This window comes from Myotis daubentonii, chromosome 1 (genome assembly GCF_963259705.1).
Source record: "Myotis daubentonii chromosome 1, mMyoDau2.1, whole genome shotgun sequence".
Taxonomy (NCBI): Eukaryota; Metazoa; Chordata; class Mammalia; order Chiroptera; family Vespertilionidae; genus Myotis; species Myotis daubentonii.
The window spans coordinates 85222841-85248627 of NC_081840.1; the positions used below are offsets into that span (position 1 = coordinate 85222841).

The 25787-nt window shown below is 37.9% G+C and overlaps 1 protein-coding gene across 2 annotated transcripts in view; it reads left to right on the forward strand.

Annotated features, from left to right (window-relative positions):
* SCFD1 (sec1 family domain containing 1) overlaps window positions 1-25787 on the forward strand; it is a 128611-nt gene that overhangs the window by 18761 nt on the left and 84063 nt on the right. For both annotated transcript variants that reach the window (XM_059709712.1, XM_059709720.1), the window contains 7 exons: window positions 2428-2550; window positions 3941-4028; window positions 7636-7725; window positions 8951-9006; window positions 12248-12333; window positions 14283-14382; window positions 24144-24283. In XM_059709712.1, coding sequence (XP_059565695.1) covers window positions 2428-2550; window positions 3941-4028; window positions 7636-7725; window positions 8951-9006; window positions 12248-12333; window positions 14283-14382; window positions 24144-24283 — 683 coding nt within the window. The remainder of the gene's footprint in view (window positions 1-2427; window positions 2551-3940; window positions 4029-7635; window positions 7726-8950; window positions 9007-12247; window positions 12334-14282; window positions 14383-24143; window positions 24284-25787) is intronic.

A 25787-nucleotide genomic window follows, 5' to 3' on the forward strand; every position in this document is an offset into this window, starting at 1 on the left:
ATCGCTGGCCCAGCTAGGCCCGGCCCTGGCCCGCCCCAATCCCGACTCCGCCCCCTGAGTGCGTCCCTCCCAGATGCGAGGAACCGAAATCTGCAGCCTGCTGGGTTGGGCTCTGTACTTGGCACCTCTGCACATCCTACTCAGTCTCAATGCTCTTCTTTCTATGCGAGGAGTTGAAATCTGCAGTTTGTTGGGTTGGGCTCTGTACTTGGTGTCTCCGCACAGCCTACTCAGTCTCAATGCTCTTCTTTCTTTCCTTCCAGTTGTAGAGCCTCCACTGGGCCAGCTTTCCCATGGTTCCGTATGATAGCTGTTTGTCCTATAGTTGGTAGTTTCGATGTTGTTGTGGGAGGCAGCACGCCGCCATCTTGGTTCTCCTGGGTCTGCTTCTTGAGTGTGTCTCCCATGGGTGCGAGGAGTTGAAGTCTGCAATTTGTTGGGTTAGGCTGCAAAAGCGCAGGTGGGTCTTTTTGTGCCCCTGGCACAGCTTGGATGGGGATGTAAATTGATTAGGGCTGGGTCTCAGGGAGTCGCCAGGGCGGAGCAAATAGCAATGGCGTCTCTGCGGCTCCTCTCTGGGGCTTTGGGACTTCGCGTTCCCCAGTGCTGGCAAGCAGCTGCGCAACAGAGCCTCCCTTGCTTTCTGATGGCTGCAAGGCTCTGCCACCTCTCCCCGTAGGGTCTGGTGCCTCATGATCCTGCCTGAACCAGCTCAGTGGATTTGAGAGTTTGTAAAAGCGCAGGTGTTTCCTCTTGTGCCTCTGGCACAGCCTGGATGGGGATGTAAATTGAGTAGGGTGGGGTCTCAGGGAGTCCCCTTGGCGGGGCAAATAGCAATGGCGGTGGCTCCTCGCCTCTCCGGGACAACAGGACTTCGCGTCCCCTAGTGCCAGCGAGCAGCTGCGCACCAGAGCCTCCCTCGCTTTCTGACTGCTGCAAGGCTGTGCCACCTCTCCCCATAGGGTCTAGGGCAGGGGTGGGCAAACTTTTTGACTCGAGGGCCACAATGGGTTCTTAAACTGGACCGGAGGGCCGGAACAAAAGCATGGATGGAGTGTTTGTGTGAACTAATATAAATTCAAAGTAAACATCCTATCTAATAAAAGAGAAAAATGGTAATTGGCGTACGACGATACCCTTTTCATTGGCTAATCAGGGCTATATGCAAATTAACTGCCAACTAAGATTGGCAGTTAACTGCCAACTAAGATTGGCAGTTAACTGCCAACAAGATGGCGGTTAATTTGCATATGTAGGCACAATGCAGGGAGGCGAAAGGGAAAGCAGGAAGAAGCCCCCTGCCACTGACAGTGATTGGAAACCCAGGGGGGAGCTAAGAGCTGGGGGGCAGGGCAAAGGCGGCCCTGCCTTTGCCCTGCCCCCCAGCCATGATCGGAGAATCAGGCGCCTTTGTCGCCCTGGCCAGTGATAGCAGGAAGTAGGGGTGGAGCCAGCGATGGGAGCTGGGCACGGTCGAAGCTGGCAGTCCCGGGAGCTAGGGGTCCCTTGCCTGGGCCTAAAGCGGAGCCCACGATCGTGGGGCCGCTGCAGCTGCGGGTCCCCGCTGCCCGGGCCAGATGCCTAGGCCAGAGGCGTTAGGCCTGGGCAGGGGCGGAGCCTGCAACCACGGGGAGCTGGGGGTCCCCTGCCCAGGCTTGACACCTCTGCTGGAGGCCTCAGGCCTGGTCAAGGGGCCGATCCGGTGATTGGTGATCGGAGGGTGATGAGGGTCAACTCCTCTGGCCGAGGCATCAGGCCTGGGCAAGGGGCCGATCCTGCGATTGGAGGGTGATGGGGGTCAACACCTGAGGGCTCCCAGTATGTGAGAGGGGGCAGGCTGGGCTGAGGGACACTCCCCCGCCCCCCCCCACACACACCCAGTGCACGAATTTCGTGCACCGGGCCCCTAGTCATTACATAAAAGGGTACAGTCTTTTTTTTTTTTTTTTTTTAGTTTTATTCATTTCAAACGGGCCGGATCAGACCTGCGGGCCGTAGTTTGCCCAGGGCTGGTCTAGGGCCTCAGAGACCCGCCCCGAGCAATCTGATTGAAAAAAAACCGCACATCCAGTTGCAGCCCGCCTGGCGTGCGACTGTGTACCTCTGTTTTTGGAGCCTCTGTAGCTCCTACTCATTCTCACTGCACTTCTGTCTCTCCTTCCAGTTGTAGAACTTCCATTGGGCCAACTTCCCCATGGTTCTGAATGGTGGTTTTTTGTCTTGTAGTTGGTAGTTTCAATGATGTTGTGGGAGGCAGCACGCACAGGGCTACTCCCTACGCCGCCATCTTGGTTTTCCGGGCTATAATTTGTCTCTTAAATGGTATATTATCCTTCAAAACCTTGCTCTTATACTATCTAAAAGATTTTTATTTGCAATCATTCTTTATACTAGCCTGTAAGAATGAAGTATTCATTGTATTTATAGGATCTTCGGAATCAACTCTATGAATCATATTATTTAAATTTCATTTCTGCTATTTCAAGAAGTAAACTGGAAGATATTGCAAACGCAGCATTAGCAGCTAATGCTGTACCACAAGTAGCCAAGGTAAGAGATTTTCGTTGACTGATGACATTTTGTTAATATAAAATATAGTAATATTCTGAAACCTGTTAGTCGATATAGGTGTCTAATTAATAAAGGACCAGAACCACCTAAGAATATTCAGACTCATTACTTTTAGAAAGAGTTCTGATAATGTAAATTATCTTAAACGTGACCTGGGCAAAATAAATCAAACCAAAGAAACCTACTTAATGAATTTGAAAGATAAAAAGAAGAAGCTGAATCAATGTTTGTTTTAGGCTGGGATTAGTATAATCTTTTTAGCTCAACTTAGAAATAGCTTGCCAGTTGTGTTATCATAAATTATACTCAAAATGTATTGACATTGTTTTATCTATAATCACTACATTTACCATAATATCTCTAGATCTTTTCTTAGGAGAGAGGGTCTAGAAAAGCTAAACTGCATATTATAAGAAAAATGAAATTCACAATAAGCCAGCACTTCTATATCATAGTGACAGGTTCAGCTTTGTTAAAAATAAAGTCTGTAAAATATATTCTTGGTTATAGCCCTGTGCTTCTTGAATTTAGATGAGACATAAATGAAATTCTGGAGAATGTATAGAGCAAATAAAAAACTAAACAACCATGCATTTACTTCTTATTTTTTCTCACTGATTTAGATTTAGATAATGCTTTATTATTTCTGATTAGTTTTTGAAGCTTATGCCTTAATGTTCTTGCTTTTCCAAAATTCATTAGTTTTATATAAAACTAGGGGCCCAATGCACGAATTCGTGCACCTTGAAAGGAACTGTGGGCCGTGAGGCTGCGGTGGGCACAGGGGCAGGTCTCGGCCCATCCTCCATGCCATCACCTGGCCCCTCCTGCCACGGCCTCCCAGTCCCCTGTCTGCTGGCAGTCCCACTCCCACCACCACTCCCACGTGCTGACGGCACTGGCCCTGCTCACACCCTCTGATGGCACGGAGTGATTGGGCCAGCGCCATCAGTGGGTATGAGCAGCATCTGCTGCCCCAATCACCCCTCAGGAGCAGGGGGTGGTGGAGAAGCCCTGAGAGGCGATCGGGGCCTGCAGCTACTGCTCACACCCACTGACGGCGCCGAGCAATTGGGGCCGGCAGCAGGTGCGAGCAGGGGCAGCGTCAGCAGTAGGTACGAGCGCCAGTTGGAACCGCTGTAAAATAAGCCAGGGCTCAAAGGTTTATTTTTGTTTTTGTGGTGGTTGTTTTTTTTTATATTAAGTTTATTCTTGCCCAGTTAGGCAGTCTGTTACATAGTATGATTTTTAGCTATTGAATAAAATTGTAATTTTTTCCAATTTTTGCCATTGGTAGATGAAATCAAACTAAATGTGCTTTATTATAAAATTGACTTGTAAGCCTTTTTTTTTGTTTGTTTGTTTCTAGGTTTTTGATCAGTATCTCAATTTTATTACTTTGGAAGATGATATGTTTGTTTTATGTAATCAAAATAAGGAGCTTGTTTCATATCGTGGTATGTAAAAATAGGAATATTGAATTTACTGTTAACAAAATGAATGGTGTAGTGTAAAATGAACTTGTTTAGTGCAGTCCAAAACCAGCTTTGTTTATAGCTATACAGCTCAATAAGATTTTTTTAAAGCATGCAAAGAACACAGGTGTCATACTGAATTCTGTCACATAGAAACAAAATTTATTTAATAAACCTGTTTTGTAAGCTCAGTGAAGTATCAGTTTTTTTACCTTTTAGGTGCCGCACAACAACTTGCATGAAAGGTTCACTCATGGCAAATAAGACAGTGTTTTAGTAGTAAGATTCAGTCAGTTTTTTAGTATTTTAACCCTTGGACAAGAACAAGTTACTTTTCTGTGCTTCGGTTCCTTATCTGTAAAATGAGGATAATAATACTACCTACCTCAGAGAGTTTTTGTGGGCAATAAATAGATTAGTGTAAAATGCCTAGAAAAGTTTCTGCTCATGGTATACACTTAGAAAAAGCTGGCTAATATTGCTGTTTGTCAAGATCAGACAACCACAAGGCGTCAGCAGCTTCTATAGTGCTGTTATAGAATGAAGTGCCTTTCACAGATATAGGTTGTTGGACTCCATAGTAGTGAGATTGAGTATTGGTTTTGAAGCAAATGCTGTCTAACCACCTCTAAAGCTTGCTTTCCAATTTTGGTAAACTGACCATTCCTGGGATGTAGGTTAAAATTAACAGACATTCATGCACACACACACTACAGTATATTGTCTGTGTTTCTTTGTTGATTTTTTTTGTAAGAACACTTAACATGAGATCTACTCTCTTAACATGTTAAAGTGTACAGTATTGTTGACTATAGGTGTGATGTTGTGTAGCAGATTTCTATAACTTACCCATGTTGTTTAACTGAAATTTAATGTCCATTCATTAGTTATGTCAAATATTTTTAAGAAAATTGCAGACTGTAGAAGATGTCATTAGCCAATTCAGTGAAATAATCATTAATTTGCTACTTAAGGATTGAGATGTTTGATGATGACTAGAATTTCGGTGGCTCTTAAGTGGAAAACATGTTCCCACTTAAGGGAGCACTTGGAAATGTGTAAGTGCCAGTTGTCACAACTGGGTGGGTTGCTGCTAGCAGGGACTAGGGATGCTAGATATTCTGCATTGTGTAAACCATGCTCACACAGAAAATTGTTCTGTCCAAACTGTCAGTGGTGCCCAATTATGAAACTCTGGACCAAATGATAAACTACCTACAAGAAGAGAATATGAATATTTTGGTTTCATTGAGCTCCTTGATATACTTTTTTGTTGAAATTAAGCAGCATTCCTATGCTTGAGCTTAGCCAAAAGCCCAAAAGCGATAAACAACACTCCTAGAAGGATAGATTTGTTGAATTGCCCATGTAAGAGATTTTTGACAGTAGTTATTTACAGAAATTTATTCACAGTTAATTGAGTTATAAATTAATTAACTACTTAAGTTAAAAGATTAAAACCTAGTTTCCCTTAAGTCTTTAAACTAAACTAAATGTTGACACATTATTTGAAATCTTGTTACATAAAAACAAGCACGTTTACTTTTATCAATTAACTCACACTGAACAACTAAATTCTAGTCAGTCCTATTTAACAGCTTATTTAGCTTAGTTTGCTAAATTTCCTTAAACAGTTTAAATTGTATTTATAAATTCACTATATTAAATTTTATTTTTAAGTACTTCAGATACCAGACTAGGCAAATTTATAAATCTAACAAGCACAATCTACCCAAATATTTAAATAATTTTTAAAAATAATTAAATTGATGAGTCTAAGTTCATTAAACATTCAAGTACTTGTAAATTTAATTTTCTTACACTGCCTCTCAATTTTAAAGAGCACAAGTCTGAAATTATTAATTAGTACATTTGTATTTAAATTTAATTTATTTAAGTATAATCACATCTTAAACTGCTCATATTCTCAATAGTATAGTTATTATAATAATTCTAGGTTGTTTCATAAAGCACTTTACAATATAAGCTCATTTACTCCTTAGAATAACTTTGTGAAGTAGGTATTATTTTCATTTTCCAAAGGAGGAAACTGAGTCTCAGATGTTAAGGAAGTTAACAAGGAAATAGCAGAACCAGGTTACTAAGCCCAGGCACTTATTCCAGGGACAGCACTCTTAACCATTATGTGCCAAATCCTCTCACACAGTACAAGTGCTTTAGCTGATCTTAAACAGATTATTCCAAACATAAATATACTAATGCCATGGATTTGGTTATCTACTTTCTGTGGATTGAGAATTTATCTTGTAAAGGAGGCAGATTTATATCTCAGTGAGACTCAAGCTACTGTCTCAGACAAACCAGATTGTTATCACAAGTGAGTTGATGCTATCGATGGAAAGGTTTTTGACTATTCAGGTCAGTTCTCAGAGTGTGGGATTAGGGTATAGGACCAAAGGGCCAGAAGCTTCCACGTAGATTTTTACCTATATGTTATTAAAAAAATGAACTGAGTGTTTTCCTAGATTGTTATCCCCTAATTTACATAATTCACAGTTTACCCTTATGCCATTTCTATCATTAATTTAGATAGATGGCAGTCTGCACCAAGAAGTAGCACATTTTTTCATACAGATTCTGTATTGCCTGGCTCAATTCTTTATTGTTTTTATGTTCTCTGTCTGCATGGACAAAGTATTTCTTTACATATTTTGATATATCCAGTTGGATTCTGTTTTCCTCTCATGTTAATCACAAGTAATATTTAATTTAACATTTTTCACATTCAGGATGTTTGGAAATTAAAAATAGTATATAGATCATATTTTAGTGTAATCTTTTAACAAATAGTTACTAAGAATCTCCTTGTCAGACACTGGGCCTAGTTATTGTGTGAAATAGGAAGATGAATAAGGTCAAGTCTTTGACTGTCAATGATAGTCTTCACAACAGTGTTTCTGAAAATATAGCCCCAAGAATCATCTAAGGTGCTTGTCAAAGTTACATATTTCTTAGAATTACTTCAAATCTATTGAATTGAATCTCTAGGGGAAAGGACCAAGAATCTCTAATTTTTAATAGCTTTCATAGAAATTTCTTTCTCTTCCATATTCCCAGAGTGATTCTTATACCCACTAAAGTTTGGGAACCACTTATGTACCATCTAGTAGATCAGAAAAGACTTTAATATAACTCAACATAATAAAAAGGAAATGATATGTGAAGTTGGTCTTGTCATAATTGATTTGCATTATTCTTTTCTGGCAGTAGTTGAAGATCAGTAGTTTGTTTAGGCCATCTAGTGCTTGTGAATAAAACTACGGAATACAATACATATTTTCTATTACCCTGGCAAAAACTTTGTGTGTTTTATGTGGTGGCTTTTTTTCTTATTACTGCTCTGATATTGATACTAATTACTACTGATACCGAGGTGGGATTTTTTTAAGGTAGTATAATTTTTAATGGATACTTGTAAAGTTTAAGCATAAAAAATTTTACTTATTTGAGTATTACCTATGTTATTAAACTGAGTATTGATTAGGAGTTTAGTAATAATTTTAAGAGTTTAATAAAATAAGGCATACATTTAGGTCTCTTTATTTCTCCTTTACTTGTGTCTTTTTAGCTATTAACAGGCCAGATATCACAGACACTGAAATGGAAACTGTTATGGATACTATTGTTGACAGCCTCTTCTGCTTTTTTGTTACACTGGGTAAGTTTTCAAGTCTTTCTTTAAAGTAAATTATTTAACAGCTCATTTTAATCTGTTAAACTATAATATCCTGTTTTTGTTTTTTATACACTCCACACATGCACTTATTTAGACTATTTTTTGAAAATAACCTGAAAGAATCCATATCTAATTCTTAGTGGGGATTATGTTAGTGTATTGGAATCAAGAGGGTTAACATTATACATGGCTAAAATTTGAATTTTTCTTATTATATGTATAAATAAATTGCCATCAGACCAAAACAAAGTTTAAAAATTTTCTAATAGTCTAATTTTTACTTCTGCAGTTGACTGAGCACTCTTTGAATAGAATCTAAAATGCAACAATTCAGTATATAAAAAATACAATGTTCTAAGTTTTATGAACTTCTCAATGCATTCATTTTTATTTTATTTTAGATTTTTGCCTTTGAAAAATGTGGAGTAATAAATTAAGAGGTCTGATAAATTGATAATTTTTAGGAGCATTTAAAATTATGTGAAGAGGTATTTTCTGTTATCTTTTAAATTAATATTTCTAAAAGAGATCGTAATTCTGTATGGGTAATTTATAAAATAAATAAAAAATAATAATACCAAACTGCTAAATTATCTTCATTCTTTTCCTTTAAGGGAAATTAAAGTGAATCTTGTGAGTAGAGAGTAAACTTATTTTTTGCAACTGCCTATAGGGAGTTGAAATGCTGATTTAGGGAATTCATTGAAAAACCTGGTCACATTGATTGCCCAACACTATATAAAAATAGTCTTTCTGACTCCCTTTATAATTGGGAAGGTTCATTTTACTTTTACTCTTCAGATTATAAATCCTTTTTTTATGTTTGTAACCTAAAATTATATACATGTATGTTATTTAAAAACAAACAAACATATATATATATATATATATATATATATATATATATATATATATATTATTGATTTCAGAGAGGAAGGGAGAGGGAGAAATAGAAACATCAATGATGAGAGAGAATCATTGATTAGCTGCCTTCTGCACACCCCCAACTGGGGATCGAGCCCACAACCCAGGCATGTGCCCTTGACTGGAATTGAACCTGGGACCCTTTGATCCACAGTCCGACGCTGTATGCACTGAGCCAAACCAGCTAGGGCTCTTTGTTATTTTTTAATGCTGATAAATTTTGTAAGTAGCCATTTTAATTATTAAGAGTGGAAATCATTGCTAACATGTATTGTTAAAATAGGTGCTGTTCCTATAATCAGATGTTCAAGAGGAACAGCAGCAGAAATGGTAGCAGTGGTGAGTTTATGCAAATATCCATTGGGGATAAATAATACTGCATCACCTGTTTTACATAAATACCTCAAATGTTTTTGTTAATTTTAAGAATATGATTGCTATGAGTTATGTATTAAGTACCTAAAGCAAATATTTTTATAGCATTGGGATTCCACCAAAAATAAAAAGTAATCATTGTGTACTTCTATGTAATGGAGTAAGATGATTTACTTCAATGTGCTATTCTAGCCCTATTATTTTAAAATCTAGAGGCCCAGTAGACGAAAATTTGTGCACTCGGGGGAGGGAGGGAGCCTCAGACCAGCCTGTGCCCTCTTGCAGTCTGGGACCCCTCGGGGGATGTCCACCTGCTGACTTAGGACCACTCCCTGGGGTATTGGGCCTAAACTGGCAGTCAGATATCCCTCTGGCAGCCCGGGAGCCCTCAGGGAATGTCCGACTAATGGCTTAGGCCCGCTCTCTGTGGAGAGTGGGCCTAAGCCGTTAGTCGGACATCCTTAGTGCTGTCACAGAGGCAGGAGAGGCTCCCAGCACTGCTGCTGTGCTGGCCAGCCATGAGCTGGCTTCTGGCTGAGCGGCACTCCCCCTCTGGATGTGCACTGACCACCAGGGAGCAGCTCCTGGATTGAGCAACTGCCTCCTGGTGGTCAGTACGCGTCATAGTGACTGGTCGTTCCAGTCGTTCTGCTGTTAGGGTCAATTTGCATGTTATCCTTTTATTATATAGGATACTTTTAATTGGTTTTGTTGATGTTTGCTTTGTTTTTGTTTTTTTTTTGTTTTTAGAGGGAGAGAGAGGAAGGGAGAGGGATAGAGAAATAGAAACATGGATGAGAAAGAAACATCACTGATCAGCAGCCTCCTACACACCTCCTACTGGGGATCAAGCCTGCAACCTAGGCATGTGCCCTGAGTGGCCAGATTATTATGACCACCTGACGTTTTTAGGCAAATTAGCCGTACACTGCATCGTATGGGATATGGAAGCCGAAGGCCTGTTCAAACACCTTTGCTGTCTGCAGTTTCCAAGATAAAACGGCTCCAGTTCGCACAAGAACACAAGGATTGGATAGCGAGCATTGGAAAAAAGTCATGTGGTCCGATGAATCATGTTTCCAGTTGCATCATGCAGATGGCAGAGTGAGAATTTGGCAGAAAGAGCGTGAAAGCATGCACCCCACATGCATGAGTACAACCCTTCAAGCTGGTGGGGGCAGTGTTATGATTTGGGGCATGTTTTTTCTGGCATGATTTGGGCCCTTTAATTCGTGTGGAACAACGTCTGAATAGCACAACATACCTAAGTATCGTTGCTGATCAGCTTCATCCTATCATGTTGATGGCGTATCCCAATGGAGATGGCTTCTTCCAACAAGACAATGTGCCATGCCACGGTGCTCGTATTGTGCAGGAGTGGTTTCAAGAACATGAGGGAGACTTTACCTTGCTTAGGCGGCCCCCACAATCACCAGATCTCAATCCAATTGAGCATTTGTGGGACGAAGTTAAAAGCCATCAGGCAGCTGGTTCCACAACCATCAAATCTCACAGAACTGGACAGTGCTATTCATCAGGCATGGTGTCAGATTCCTCGCATCACCTTTCAACATCTTGTGGAGTCAATGCCAAGAAGAATTGCTGCAGTATTGAAGGCAAAAGTGCTGGGAGCCGGTCCATGCTTGCTGTTTCAAGGGACCTGGCATATATGGCATACTGTTCTTAATATGTTTGTTCACCTTCTTGGCACTATGTGTTTTAACCAAGGTCACCTCTCTGAGAAAGGTTGTTTCCCCAGGTAGGGATTTTCCCCTGAAGTTAGGGAGGGAATAAAACCCCTCAACTAAGTGCCAGGCGGGTAATTAATCACTTTAACTACGAACAGTCATGCTTAAGCTACATAATCTTTACTCCCTGGAATGGAGATAAGAAACGCCCTAACCTTTGTAATAGAGATTGATAGGATTGAATCAACTGGTATAAATACAGATGTAACAAGACAGCAAGAGACAGAACTTAGAACACAGAACTTAGGAGACAGGACGAAGAGAGACAGAACCTAGGCACAGAACCTACACAGAACGTTCTCTAGAGACAGAAGGACTTCGCTGGAGAGAGCATGCCGGAGGATCCGGGACAGGGACTGGCCTCGGAGCCTGGAGGTGGAGCCTGGCGAGAGAGCATGGCAGGGGATCCTGGACTGAACCTGACTGCGGAGATTGGCAGGAGAGCCTGACTAGAACCTGGTGACTGAACCTGACTGGAGAACCTGGAGAACCTATAGAACCTGGCAATAGAACCAGGCAAGAGAACCCAACCATGCTGATCAACTGAACGCTGCCTCTGTATCATTCCTTCTTCGCCGACTCCGTCTACGCCTTTGGGAACCCCTGGACCTGCTGGGGTTGGACCCCGGCACAAAAGGTGGTCCAATGAAGTACTGGTGGGGTGGTCATAATAATCTGGCCACTCAGTGTATATTCCTCATTCAGCCTTTTCTTTTTTCTTTTTTTTTTCAGCCTTATTTTTCCAAATAGTATTTTATACCTATTTGATCCCACAAACTGTTTAATATTTAACTTTATTTAGCAAATATTTATTAACAGTCATAACCATTTTTAAAATTGTTAGATGCATTTTGCTACAATATTGGAATAAAATATTCAATATAAATTGAGCACTCAAAATTTGCTTTAAAGACTAAAAAGTAAATAAGGGATTAGAGAAATTACTGAAAGGAAAAGAGGGTAAATGGTATGGAAAGGAGGAGGAAGATACACTAACGTTTTTTAGTTTTATTAGCCCAAATGAATCATTGACTGGTGGAGGGCTGCTTTCTTTCACATACTTCATTTCCATTCTGGAGCCTCTTGTAGCCTCCACTATATAGTCACATTCTTTGGTACAACAGAGTCATGCTTGGGCTGAGAAGGTGGGTCATTACTGCAAAGCGTTTTCTGTACTTAAAGTATAAATAGTCAAGGAAAAGTGATTGTTAATGAAATCCGGTCTGAGTCACAGTAGAAGAGGCATTGGTCTTTTCAAGTCCCAGTTATGATGATATTGAATAGTGAAGAAGATAAAATATTTAAGATTTTATAATTGCTACTTTGTAAAGAAATTCCAAGTTTCCTAGTTATGACACTAAGAATACAGTATATATTACAGTTCAGTGAAATACATTATATATTACAGAACAGTGAAACTATTCTTTAAAAGTTAATGTAAAATTTCCTTTTTTCAGAAACTAGACAAAAAACTTCGGGAAAATCTAAGAGATGCAAGGAACAGTCTTTTTACAGGTGACACACTTGGAGCTGGCCAATTCAGGTATTATATTAGTTAATATACTTATAGGACTTGAAAATGAAACATTTGTAGTTTGGGGGGTTTTCTTATCTGAGAAAACACTCTTATAGTTGAAATTTGTTTCTTTTTCAAAATGAGGTAACTAGGATCAGGGTGTTGACTCAAATTGTTTAAATGAAATATTTACTTTCTTTTGTTAGAAACTTTTGTTTTGCATTTTTATCATCTGTTGGAGAAATTTTTCTGTTTCTGTGACTTTGAAGGTCAGAAGCCATTTCCTTAAATTCTCAGTTAGCTTCTTGGTAATGAAAACAAAGAAGTGAAAAACTTGTGAAGCTTATATCTATTTCTCCCTATTAGCTAGTTTCCATTTTTATATTGAAATACTAATAGCTTAAACTGATAAAGTGTTTTTGTCTTTGTTAGCATGTCTAGCATGAGTAGATAATGTCATAGTTACTCAATTATTATTGCATTTTGCAATAGAGTAACATTTGATTACTAAAAATGGATGATATTGGAGTGAAGAATTAAAGAAATTCATACAAATGAATTTATTTCAAGGGAAGAATACTCAAATATTCTTAAATATTTTTCACAGTGTTTCTCATTAAGTGGAGCAGAAACATCAAATTCTCACTTGGTTATTGCAACAGAAGCAATCACTGTGTTGTCATACCCTATTTAATAGTTCCTTTTTATAGTGCCACTATATAGACACTTTTATTTGAATAATTTTTTTGAAAAAATTTACATTATTATAATATAGTTGTCTTATTTTTAATTTGTTGGATGCATTTCTAAATTATTTTAATTAGTGGTCAGCAGCCTTGAGGGACTGTTGTTAAATACATTTGAATACAGTTAGTTGTGGGCTAATGATTCTAAATGGGAACTTGGTAATATCTGGAGAAATATTTGGTTGTCACAACTAGGAATCCACTGTGTGTGTTATAGGATGCTGCTAAACATCCTGCAGCGTATAGGACCCTCCATAATGAGGAATTATCCAGCCCTAAATGTCAATAATGCTGAGTTAAGAAACTCTGCCCTAGGCTATCCTCCCTTGCTTTCCTCCCACCTAACTCTGGAGTAATAAATGATAGTAAGTGGTAAGGGTGCTACTTCTAATTTTGATTGCTAGTCTTATATTCAGGGAGAGAGTTCACTGTCTTGCACCCAGTAGGGTGGAGTGAGTTAACTAAAATGGTCAGAGGTATCTTGGCAGAACAAAATATATATAGTTAATATAATCAGATAGCAGTGACTTCTGAAAATTAACATGTATGTCTGATACAGTAGTTCCTTTAAAGCAAAGCTCTACAACTTTTGAAGACACATGGTAACCAAATGACTTTTTGCTTTAAGTGTAGTCTATTTCACATCTAAATTATAATAATGGAGTAAAACAATATTTTACTCCAAGTGACTGGTAAATGATAAGTGAGTAGTTATATAATTAGGTACCATTGTGGCATGATGTTTTAGTTTTATGCAATTATAACTTGATACAGTTTTATGAGACTCTTTAGAGTCTGCTTTTTGAATTTATGTTCACAGGAAAAAAATTATAATTTGCAACTGACAAAACTCAAACATTTGTGTAAATTTATAAGATTCTAACAATGGCCTTTCTTTTTTTTCAAAAATATGAAATATAAATCTGGTTAGAAGTAACTTATTCTTTCTTTGATAACTCTAATTATTCTGTAAGAGCATTTGTATAGATATTTTTCCCTTTAAAAAGTACCTAAGTAAAACATAATCCAGTATTTTACACAGGCTCTAGGTAGTCCAAAGCATTACTTTACTTCTCTGACTGACCTAGAAAATTTTTTTAAAAAGCAAAGTATTATGGAATGCCATACTTTTTGTTCATATCAAAATGACATATACTGGAAAGTATTAGAAAAATGTAGATGTATACACTGGCATCAAGACTTATATAATTGTTTTTAATATATTTACAGCTTCCAAAGGCCTTTATTAGTCCTTGTTGACAGAAACATAGATTTGGCAACTCCTTTACACCATACTTGGACATATCAAGCATTGGTGCATGATGTACTGGTAAGAAGCTAAATATACCCCTTTTTACTATAATGTAACATTAGTGAGTCCCTTCATTTAAAATTAATATCATGGCTTCACAAATACACATGATAATGATGGAGCTGAGAAATATGGACAAAAAGAGTGATAGGCTTTGGTATCATTGGATGCTGGAGAATAGTTAAGTTCCAAACTTAAGATCTGTAAATTATAAGATAAACCAATGGTACTTTGGTCATAATGGGGAAAAGGAAATGGAGGAAAATGAATGACTTTTTAAAAAAATAAAAGTAAGTAAATAAATATGTTCTTAGGGAGAAAAGCTGTAATTTCTCCCATTTTTCTGGGAATCAGTTAAGCTTCATCTTATAAAAAATAAGCAGTATTTTTATATTACACCATGTTTTTCTGAAGTAATTCCACATATGTAATTTCATGCTTAAAAGAAAAGCCTGTCTTATTTATCTACATGTTGTGTATGGCAGGTGATACACAGAGATAAATAAAACACAGTCCCAATCTTCAAAGGCAGTGGGAAGAAAATGTGTACACATAATTTCTGTACAAGACACTATGTAATAGGGCCAGATCAGTTTCCATTTAAAAGAAAATCCTATATCTTGCCTCTGTTGAGACTATAATTCTAATTTACTAACTCCTGTCTGGCCTTTGGGGATTATAGTATACTAGAGGCACAGTGCACAAAATTCATGCACAGGTAGGGTCCCTAGGCCTGGCCGCTATCAGAGCCAATCAGGGCCTTCCAGCTGCTGGGCGGGGCCTTCCTTGGTTCCGCGCCACCCCCTGGTGGTCAGCGCATGTCATAGCGAGCGATTGAACTTCCAAGGGGACACTTTGCATATTAGCCTTTTACATATATAGATAGTTGTGTCATTATTGCAAAGGTTGCCTGAAATGTCATGTATAAAGGAAATGGAAGACATGCAGTTGATGGTTTGGACTTAAGTTTATTTCTTTAAAACCCAGATTTAGCTGTAAGGTATTTCTTTAAATTAGATTTCAGGATTACTAATGGAAATTGGCAGTTCTGCACAATTGTCTATCCTAGAGTCCAATGCCATTCTCGACTCTTAAGATGAATGTCAATGAAATAGTATTCAACTCTGTAAAAAGAGCAAGAACAATCAAAGGGACCATGGAATTAAACCCTGAGTAATGGACCATGGAAGCCAGTTTTAGGAGGTCAAGTATAAGAGGCTGAAGAAGAGGGCATTAGTTCAACCATTACTGGAGTACTTACTCTCTTACAGAACAAGACCCTGTTTTAGCAAAAAATGAAACAAAGGAAAATATTCCTTTTTTCCTGGTGTGTAACATGCTAGCAGGAGAGACAGGTAATATGTAAAATAAACAAAACATATAACTTTTCAGAAAGGAGGAAATACTCTGGAGGAAAATTAAGTAATGGAAAACAGAATTACAGTTATTAAATAGGGAAGACCTGCCGAAAAGGGGACACATTTGAGGAAAGATCTAAAGGAGGTAAGGTAGTAAATTATGTATCTATATGAGAGAACAGCATTCCAAATAGAAGGTTGTCCATTATCAAGATGGCCAGAGCAAAATAAGGCAGGAGATGAAGTTAGATAGGACTTAGGAAGCAATATAGCATAGGAGAGTGATTTTCAACCTTTTTTATCTCATGGCACACATAAACTAATTACTAAAATTCTATGGCACACCAAAAAATATATATCTTTTGCCTATATGACAAAATAGGTACAATTTTGATTCATTCACACCGGACAGCTTTTATTGTGTTGGCTGTTGTCATTTTTTAATTTGACAATATAAGGGAAAAGAGGTCAGTGCCCCTGACTAAATAAGCAAGTATTACATGTTTTAAAAATTCTTACAGGGGAAAAAAGTCTGTCTTAACAAGTCTATAAAAAAATAAATAAAGTTGAACAATGTAAGTAAAAAAAAAAATTTTGCAGCACATGGTTGAAAATCACTGGTATAGGATATTATAGACAGTTGTAAGAATATTGGCTTTTAATTTTGAGGGAAATGGGGCGTCACACATGGTTTTAAGTAAAGGATTGACATCTGATAGACTCCTTGGGGATATAGAAAGAGTCTAGGAGACCAGTTAGGAGGCTTTTGCATTTATCGTAGCAAGAGATGATGTTAACTTACACCAAAATGGAAATGGTGTGGTTTGTGATAATCTGTTGAATGTAAAGTATAAGATTTGCTGATGAATTGGATGTGGGATCCAAAAAACAGAAGTCACAATATTTTGACCTTTGCAAATGAACAGGTGTTATTTACTGAAATGGAAAAGAAATAGAGCATTTTCGTGGGGAAGATCAGATATTGAGTTTTGGACATGTTAAATGTGAGCTAGCTGCCCATTTAGGTGTTCAAGTGTAGCTATCAGATAGGATAATTACATCCATCTGAAGTTCAGGAGAAACATCTGTTTTAGAGAAATAAATTTAGAGTAGTCCATATATAGATGGCATTTAAAACCAAGAGATAAGACAAGATAACCAAGGGAATGAGTGTAGATAGAAGAGAGAAGACGTCCAAGACTGAACTCTGAGGCATTTTAACATTAGAGGTTGGATGATGAGTAGGAACTAGCAGATGAAGCAACCAGTGAGGTATGAGTACTAGATCTGTGTCATTTTGGAAACTAGTGAGTAAATGTTTCAAAGAGGAGGCAGGCATCAACTTGGACGAATGCTGAAGACTAAGTCACCATTGCATGTGGCAGTGTCAAACTTGTTAGTGACTTTGGTAAGAGCAGCCTTCATAGTGTAGGAGCAAAATATTGAAGTAGTTTTAAGAAAGATTGGCAGGAGAGTCATAAGAGAGTGAATACAGACAAACCTAAAAGAGTTTTGCTGTGTAGGAGAGCTGAGAAAAGGGGTGATGTTTGGAAGGAGATGTGAGGTCAAAAAAAAGAGAAAGATTACAGCATTGTTGTATATCAATGGGAATGATCAAAGGAGAAAAATTGATGCAGGAGATAAGAATATCCTGCAGGTCTATAGGAGGCATTAGTGATGAGGATGACTATAGACCAGGATTTCTCAATCTTGGCATTACTGACATTTTGGACTCAATAATTCTTTGGGGGGGAGTGGGGGGTGGCGCGCAGGGGCTATCCTATGCATTGTAGGATTTTTAGCAGCATTTCTGGTGTGTACCCTCTAGATCAGCGGTTCTCAACCTATGGGTCGCGACCCCTTTGGAGGTCAAACGACCCTTTCACAGGGGTCGCCTAAGACCATCGGAAAACACATATATAATTACATATTGTTTTTATGATTAATCACTGTACTTTAATTATGTTCAATTTGTAACAATGAAAACACATCCTGCATATCAGATATTTACATTACAATTCATAACAGTAGCAAAATTATAGTTATGAGGTAGGAACGAAAATAATTTTATGGTTGGGGGTCACCACAACATGAGGAACTGTATTAAAGGGTTGTGGCATTAGGAAGGTTGAGAACCACTGCTCTAGATGCTAGTAGCACTCCCTCAGTTGTGACAACCAAAATGTCTTTACACATTTACCAAATATACCCAGGGGGTGGAGGGGGGCAAATGACCTCTGATTGAGAACTGCTGTTATAGGCCAGTGATGGAGTTTCAAAACTGGTGTTTTAGGGAAGAGGACAAATAAAGAGTCTGGGAGTAGCAAGGAAGACACTTGTGCCAATCTTGGGTCCACTGATATGAAATGTGTGATGAGTAAAAAACAACACACAAATGGTGAATTTCTAAGAAAGCTACAGGGGATAGCCACTTAGAGTTCAATTAGAGCAAAAAAGTATCATGGAAGTTTAGAGTTGATTGATATTCAGAATAGGAGATTTTGCTGATGACTGAGGGGTGTGACAGAAGTGATTTGGGAGTCAGGTAAAAATAAGATATGGGACCTGAAGTGGGGGAGTACAGAAAGCATACAGGGATTGTTGGGCATAATGAGATTATTTTGATAGTCTCAAATTATATTTGATTAGTGGAGTCCAGACTCTTGGGTAGGACTGAGGGGCGGCAATATTTTAGAACAGCAGTCGCCAACTGGTGGTCCGTGAGGTCTGAAAGGATCGACCGCTGTCTTAGAATGTACAGTTCAGGAGTCACCTCTTCTCTCCTGCCAGTGGTGTGTGGAGGCTGTATAGAGCTTTGAGATGCTGAGATCCTTTCTAAGTACTGACCTTGCAGAGTTCTTGGAGGAAATGAATGCACATGATTCTTGGAATTCAGGAGATAAGACTTAGGTACAAGTAATTGCAATAAAAGGAATATGCTCTGATTCCCCATTGGGATATGTAACTTAGAGCAGAGATTCCCCAAAACCAGACAAGGCTGATGCTGATCCTTGAGGTTTTCTCTCTTCCAGAGTGAAATGAGAATAATAAGGAGAAGGACTATTAATTAAACTTTTATGACTGACCTTTATATTAATTTTTTTAGTGCTTTACCTTTTATTATTGTATCCTTGTGAAACTTACTAATTTTTATTTTCTACTCTTTTAAATTAAAATATTCTTTTAAAAATATAGGATGGTAAAAGTAGATGGTAGGGTTTTGGTTTGGTTTTGTTCTAAGTTTCTTCACTTGGCTTCACAGAATAAAAAGTTGGCAACCTTATGTCTCCAAAGAATTCAGTGCAACAAGTGCCTGCTCTGTACCAGACACTGTGGGAATCACTGAGATACAGGGTGAGCAAAGCAGACGTGATCCATGCTTGCATGTTGGGTAGAATAGTGGATTCCTGTGGACACTTGGGTTATTGTTGTTTTTATTGTTTGTTATTAGCAATGCACATCTCTAACTTTTGGGAGTAGGTTCTCAAATTTTTTTATTATCATGTAAGCAGTGTTTTCTCAGTATATCATTATTAAAACTAGAGGCTCAGTGCACAAAATTTGTGCACAGGCGCGGTCCCTAGGCCTGGCCGGTGATCAAAGCGTGAACGTTTGGTGTAGAGGAGCAGGTCCCAGCTGAGCTCTGGGCAGCACCTAGACCCTTGGGGTGCTGCATGCCCCCCCTCCGCCTGAGTCATGGCGCCCAAGTCCCCACGCAGAGATGCGGTGAGCGCGGCTGGATGCAGTGGGCTGGGGCACAGCGTGGGCCTCTGGGTCGCCCAGTAGCACCTTATGAAAGCCGGCGGGCAGCACACTCTCTCCAAGCCGGTCTCACAGACTGGCTCCTATGCCAACCCACAGGGAACCCGACTGGACTCTGCAGTCCTTGCGGCTGCAGCCCAGCTCACCTGGAAGACGCCACGCGGGTGCGGGTGGGCTCCTCGCAGGCACCCAGTACATGAGCCCTGGTGTCCCGGGGAAGGGTAGCAGGGGGAGTAAGAGCGAGCTTGGCGGACACCCTGCATTTTTCACTGCACCTCCATCCCCGTCACCCCTGCCCCCAGGTAGCCAGTGAGAGGTCGCAGTGCGTCGCTGCCGCCTGCCATGTTCTGCACCGCCCCCTGGTGGTCAGCACATGTCATAGCGAGCGGTTGAACTCCCGGTCAAACTCTGGTCAAGGGGACACTGCATATTAGGCTTTTATTATATAGGATATTTAGGTGTTTTGAAAATAGTCTTTTGAGGAGATTGGTTTTAGTAACTGTACAACTTATATTGACTTGATCATTAATTTTACTGCAGTTTCTAGATGTGAAAAATCTATAACTGAGAGAATCATACATTGTAACAACACCATTTTTGGTTGAGTGTTAAAACTGCTGCTTTTGAAGTTTTTTCTAAGCTTTTAAAATTCGTAATTATACTCTTTACCTCCACAAGATGGAGTAAAAGTTCCAGATAGGTATTCTTTTTGTGCCTTTGGCTCTTTGCTACCTGACTCTTATTATTTGAAACTTTAAATCAGAATTTATGCTTATATACATAGAGACTTTAATAAAGTTTGTTTTTTTTCTTGTCAAGAAATTAAAAGGAGGTGGTTTCTAAATTAGTATATACTTCTGAAAAGTTATTAGAAAAGCATTTTTTTTTTTTTTTTTTTAAGAAAAGCATTTTAGAAGCACTCATTGTCTTCAAGATGTGTGATTCCAATATAACAGATGCCTAAGTGTAGTTCAAAAATTTGGTACTTTGAAGGTTGATGCTCCGTTGATCTTTTAATGTTTATTTACACAAAACCTCTTGGACAGCACTCTGTAGGCATAGTTTCAGGCATTTGCCTAAAACTCAAGAGTATAATACAAACTTTTACTAATTTAATATAAGCATAGATTGTTTATAACTGAACAAACTATAGTTGATCATAGGAAGTTTCTGCTAGAGGTGTGGGCTATGTAAAAGCCCAGGAGACACCCTTGAGTTCATTTGGTATTGTTTAGTATTTCCATATTCATTGCTGTTTCTAAATTTGGGTTAAAACTTTATTTAAAGGAAAGGAGAGTATTTTTACTTACTACTAGTAGCCCTGTGCATGAACCCATGCACCAGTAGGTTGCTGCTGCCCCGCCCTCCTGTAGCTCCCCCTGCCCTCTTCTCTCCTCCCCCCCCCCCCCAAAGCTTGCTGCCCTGCCCCCTCCTGTAGCTCGCCACAGCCCTCTTGTACCTCGCTGGCCCACCCTCCTGCTGATCCGTGATCTGGTCTTGACGTGCTTGGTCATTACGCCTCAGGGCATAATGGTTAATTAGTATATTCCTCTCTTAGGATTTGCTAACCTAGCTTTAGGTACTACTGGTTTTTCCCCTTATATCCTTGTTGCTTAGTACATAAGATTTTGAGACAGCACTAAGTAGCAGTGAGCCGGTGGGCGGTAAGGAGCGAGGGCTCCAGGATGTCCCTCGAGGGGTCCCGGATTGCGAGAGGGCACAGGCTGGGCTGAGGGACACCCCCCCCCCCCCCCCGTGTCAAATTTTCGTGCACCGGGCCTCTAGTTTCATATAAAATCACAAAGTCAGAGAATACTGTAATGAACCGCCATGTGCATCATTTAGCTTACCAGACACTATGCATCTTACCCATTTTATCCAGGCATTATATGATCTTTTGCTTAAATACTTCAGCATGTATCTTTTAAAAAAGAAAGGTGCCATAATTTTACTGTCTTACCCAGCAAAATTAATAATTATTTTTTGGTAATCTCTAATATTATTTTTATACTCATTTTATACATCTTTACAGATAGTTTGTTCAAATAGGGTTCCAAACAATATCTATTGTTGTTATATCCATTGCATTGGTTGATATATCTTTTTGAGTTTCTCAGTTTACAACAATTTCGCTCTTCCCACTCCTTTTTTATTGCTATTTTTGGGGTAAAGGAGTTGGCTTGGTTTTCTAAAGAGTTTTATACATTCTGCATTTGGTTGATTGCATCCTTTTGGAGTACAATTTGACATGTTATTCTGTCCAGAGTATTTCCTGGAAACTGATAATAGATGTATTAGAGACTTGATTAGATTTGGCTCAATTCCTTGCCAACATTTAAGTTACTTTATTTTACTTTGCTTTTTTTCTCATGTGAATATTAAATCTTAGCTCTGCATCGATAGATGTCACCCATATTATCCAAATGCCTTTTTGGTAACAGTAGCTCTGTCTGTCCGGGTCTGTTTTAATTTGTGAAATGAAAATAAGACTGCTGAAGACTTGCACGTTCATATCTGGTGATTTGGGGTGCCGTTATCCAGTCTTCTAAGTCAGGAAAAGTGTGAATGTCAGTAGAAACAGATTAGATTCTGCCATGTTAAAACTAATTTTGTTGTCTTTTATTTGTATAAATGTTGTTTCTTTAACATGGTTGAGTACAGCACAGAATGTTCTAATTTCCTAATTTTCAAAACTGAAATTAGCCCTGACCGGTTTTGCTCAGTGGATAGATCATCGGCTTGCGGACTCAAGGGTCCCGGGTTCGATTCCAGTCAAGGGCATGTACCTTGGTTGCGGGCACAAACCCAGTGGGGAGTGTGCAGGAGGCAGCTGATGGATGTTTCTCTCTCATCGATGTTTCTAATTCTCTATCCCTCTCCCTTCCTCTCTGTAAAAAATCAATAAAATATATATTTAAAAAAAAAACAACCTGAAATTAGTTTTCCTTATTTGCCTGGCCATTATGCAAACAATGGAAGAATTCTTGCCATTATTATGTTATTTCTCAAAACTCTTAACATCTTTTATATCTTTATCATTTGTGTTTTCTTTAAGTATTTCACCAAAACTTTAGTAAAAATATGCTGTCCTATTTGTAGAGCAGTAATTTTGCTAATAAGTTTCTTTTATTTTGAATGTGCTCTGTCATCACCATAGAAATAGTCCTTCACTAAAAATTGTAGTTAATAAAGCTGAACTATTTAAAAATGTTTCTTTTCAATATTTTGTTTTATTAATTTTTAAAAGGGTTCTCAGAGTTAGCTGTTAATGTTTATTTATTGTACTTTCTATATGGGTGATTTGTTGTACAAAGTGAGGCTAAGATATATGGATGGGAAAATAAGATTAATTAAATAAGGTTACTGATTATGTTTATCCTTTGATAATATGAGGAATCTGTAGGAAAGACATAATATTAATACGTTGAAATATACCACAATACTCTTGTTATTTATGCCACTGTGACATTTAGACACCCTTTGCTTTCTTTTTTTTTTTTTTGGATGGGGGTTTTGTCATAAGGAAAATGGCAAGGAAATAAGCTATTGTAAAAGATTTATTTGAGAAAGTTATAGGGTATGGTCTAAGGCTCTTGACTCAGTACTGATGATTTTGTTTTATCAAGAGGAGATTAAATTGTATCCAGTACATTGAATTTGCTAAGACCTGCAAGTTAAATCATTAGTTAAAACTTATATCTTAGAACTAAGATGATTGTATCATGCTAGATAATTTATCCATGTAATTTCTTTCTTGCTCATCATTATTTACTCATTTATTGATAGCAATGTTTTATCTCTAGCTAGCTATTCAGAGTAGAGTTGAACCATAAAATACTGCTATTACATGAAGGAACCCACAGGTCAAATGCAAGAATAGAAAAAAGAAATTTACTTTTATTTATTTATTTATTTTGTATGTTTTTTGTTGGTTTTTTTTTTTTTTTTGAGAAAGGGCAAAAAAAAAATATTCAAGCATCATAGGAGTAAAATTAATTCTAGGCAGAAAACTTTAACAACTTTTCTGACTAGCTCTTAGAACTTATTTGAATGGGAGTACAGTTATTGTAGCTTCTGTTGGAATTTTTTAAAGGTGCAATCCATCATCAAGTAACAAATCTTAATGTTAGACTCTCTATGAGTTTAAAAATCATATTTAAGACTGTATTGGAAACAACTAAGCATCAAGAGGTCTGGTCAAATAAATAGGTAGAGCTGAATATTGGACTACTATGTTGACATGATAAAAATGAGGTAGCTGTGCATATACAAATAGAGAAAGAATTCTAAAATATGTAATTAAATGAGAAAGGTATGGCAAAAATATGATGCAGTCTCATTGTTAAAAGTAAAATTAAAAGAATATGTCTATGCTGGCATATGAAAAAAATATTTTTCTATTATACACAAGAATCTTAACATGGTTTTTACATATATTTGAAATTCTAATCCTATACAGCTACTGCTTCACATATACACAAAAGTACATTTGTGTCTAAAAATACATTGAAAAGAGGTCTTCTAAATTTCAGATCCTTTGTTTTGTCCTTGCAAATATTAGAAATGGCATCAAGAATCTGTTATTTTCCTTGTTGTAGGAAATGTTATGGTTCTTAAATTCAGAAAACTATTATTTAATACAAGATTACTTTTTCTTAGGATTTTCACTTAAACAGAGTTAATTTGGAAGAATCTTCAGGATTGGAAAATACTCCAGCTGGTGCTAGACCAAAGAGAAAAAACAAGAAGTCTTATGATTTAACTCCAGTTGACAAATTTTGGCAGAAACATAAAGGAAGGTAAGTAAGAAAAACATAATTAAATAAGAGATTTTCCCATTAAAAAGAAATGAAGATGTCATCTGACTTAATTTATATTATTTAAAAAACAATCCAAAAGGTCATAGTTCATCTACACAATGAATAGGAGCTATATATAATAGTCCATAGATACGTGTCTTCATTGCCCGATTTCTTCCTGACTCCTTAGTTGTTTTTTGTTATTTTGTAGTAGCCAATTCCCCATTCAAGAAGCTTATACCATATGATCTTGTAGATTTTACAGATAGTTTTTGTAAATTTTGTTGCTATCCCCACTGACCTTCAATAAGACCATTTCTGCCTTTCATTAAAATGGGTTTTTGTGATAGGGAAACCATTTAGGTCTGATTTTCCTTTTTTTGTCCCATTTGCCTTCATGCAAACCCAGTTTTATATATCTGTGGAAAGAATGCCTCAGCCTGCAAACCAGATTTATTTAAAGTACATTAGAAATAATAGGTAAAAAAATCAAAACAATTTGTCTTGTGATTTATTTCTAGGCAGATACACAGATCTTAAATGTTGTTCTGTCGTTTGGAAGTTTAGACTACATTGTAGGCTCACTAACTTATAAAACTTAGCAAGTGGTCATTATAGCTAGGGAAACATTCTAAACAAAAATTATTCCTCTGAGAGAAACAGTTAAGAAATATTATATTATTTTTAATACTTTGTGTTACTGTATCTATATCTATCTATATCCTTGATATGGCTCTTCTTTTTGGCCTCATTTATGTTGAAAGAGAAGTAGGATATAAAGTTTCAAAATGTTGGGGGTTTTTGGTATGTTTTAAGTTTTTAACACTGGAAAATCATTATAGCAAAGAATTTTACTTTCTCTGTACAGAGAAAGCCACTATCTTCCTCTTTCTGACTATGGCAAATTTGAATACTGTTAAGATTTACTTTATTTTAAATAATTCTCTCCTCTTTAGAATTTCATAGTGTACATTTCCTTCCAGAATGGTGAAGTACAAGAAGTTACATGTACATTATTTATAGAGGATGTAGGATATTTTAAAGTTAACGTTAAAATTTATATTTCCTAATAGAGAAAAGGCTTAAGAAAAAAAATCTCTTCACTCAAATATGAAAATTTTAAATATTTTCTTTAGACCTTATGTTTAAGATCAATTCAGAAGATCAAATGAATAGTAAGAACTTTAAATTTTTGTTTGCAAGTAGGAATAGCTGTGAATAACTCTCTCTAAATATTGTACTAAAGAGTAAGGTGGGCACAAAGGACACGGGGAGACAGCATGAAGTGAAACAGCTGACTTAAATATGTCTGAGTTTCAGTTTCCCCATCAGTAAAATGTAGGGATGATAATTCTACCTATTGTTCTATTTCAGAAGGTTGTGATGAAGATTGAGATAATTAAAGTAACTTGCCCAGAGTCATCCAGCCTTCATTGGTGAAACCAGGGATAAAACCCAGTTCTGGCAGATCCAAAGTCCCTGGTCTCAACTGTTAATAGTGTGT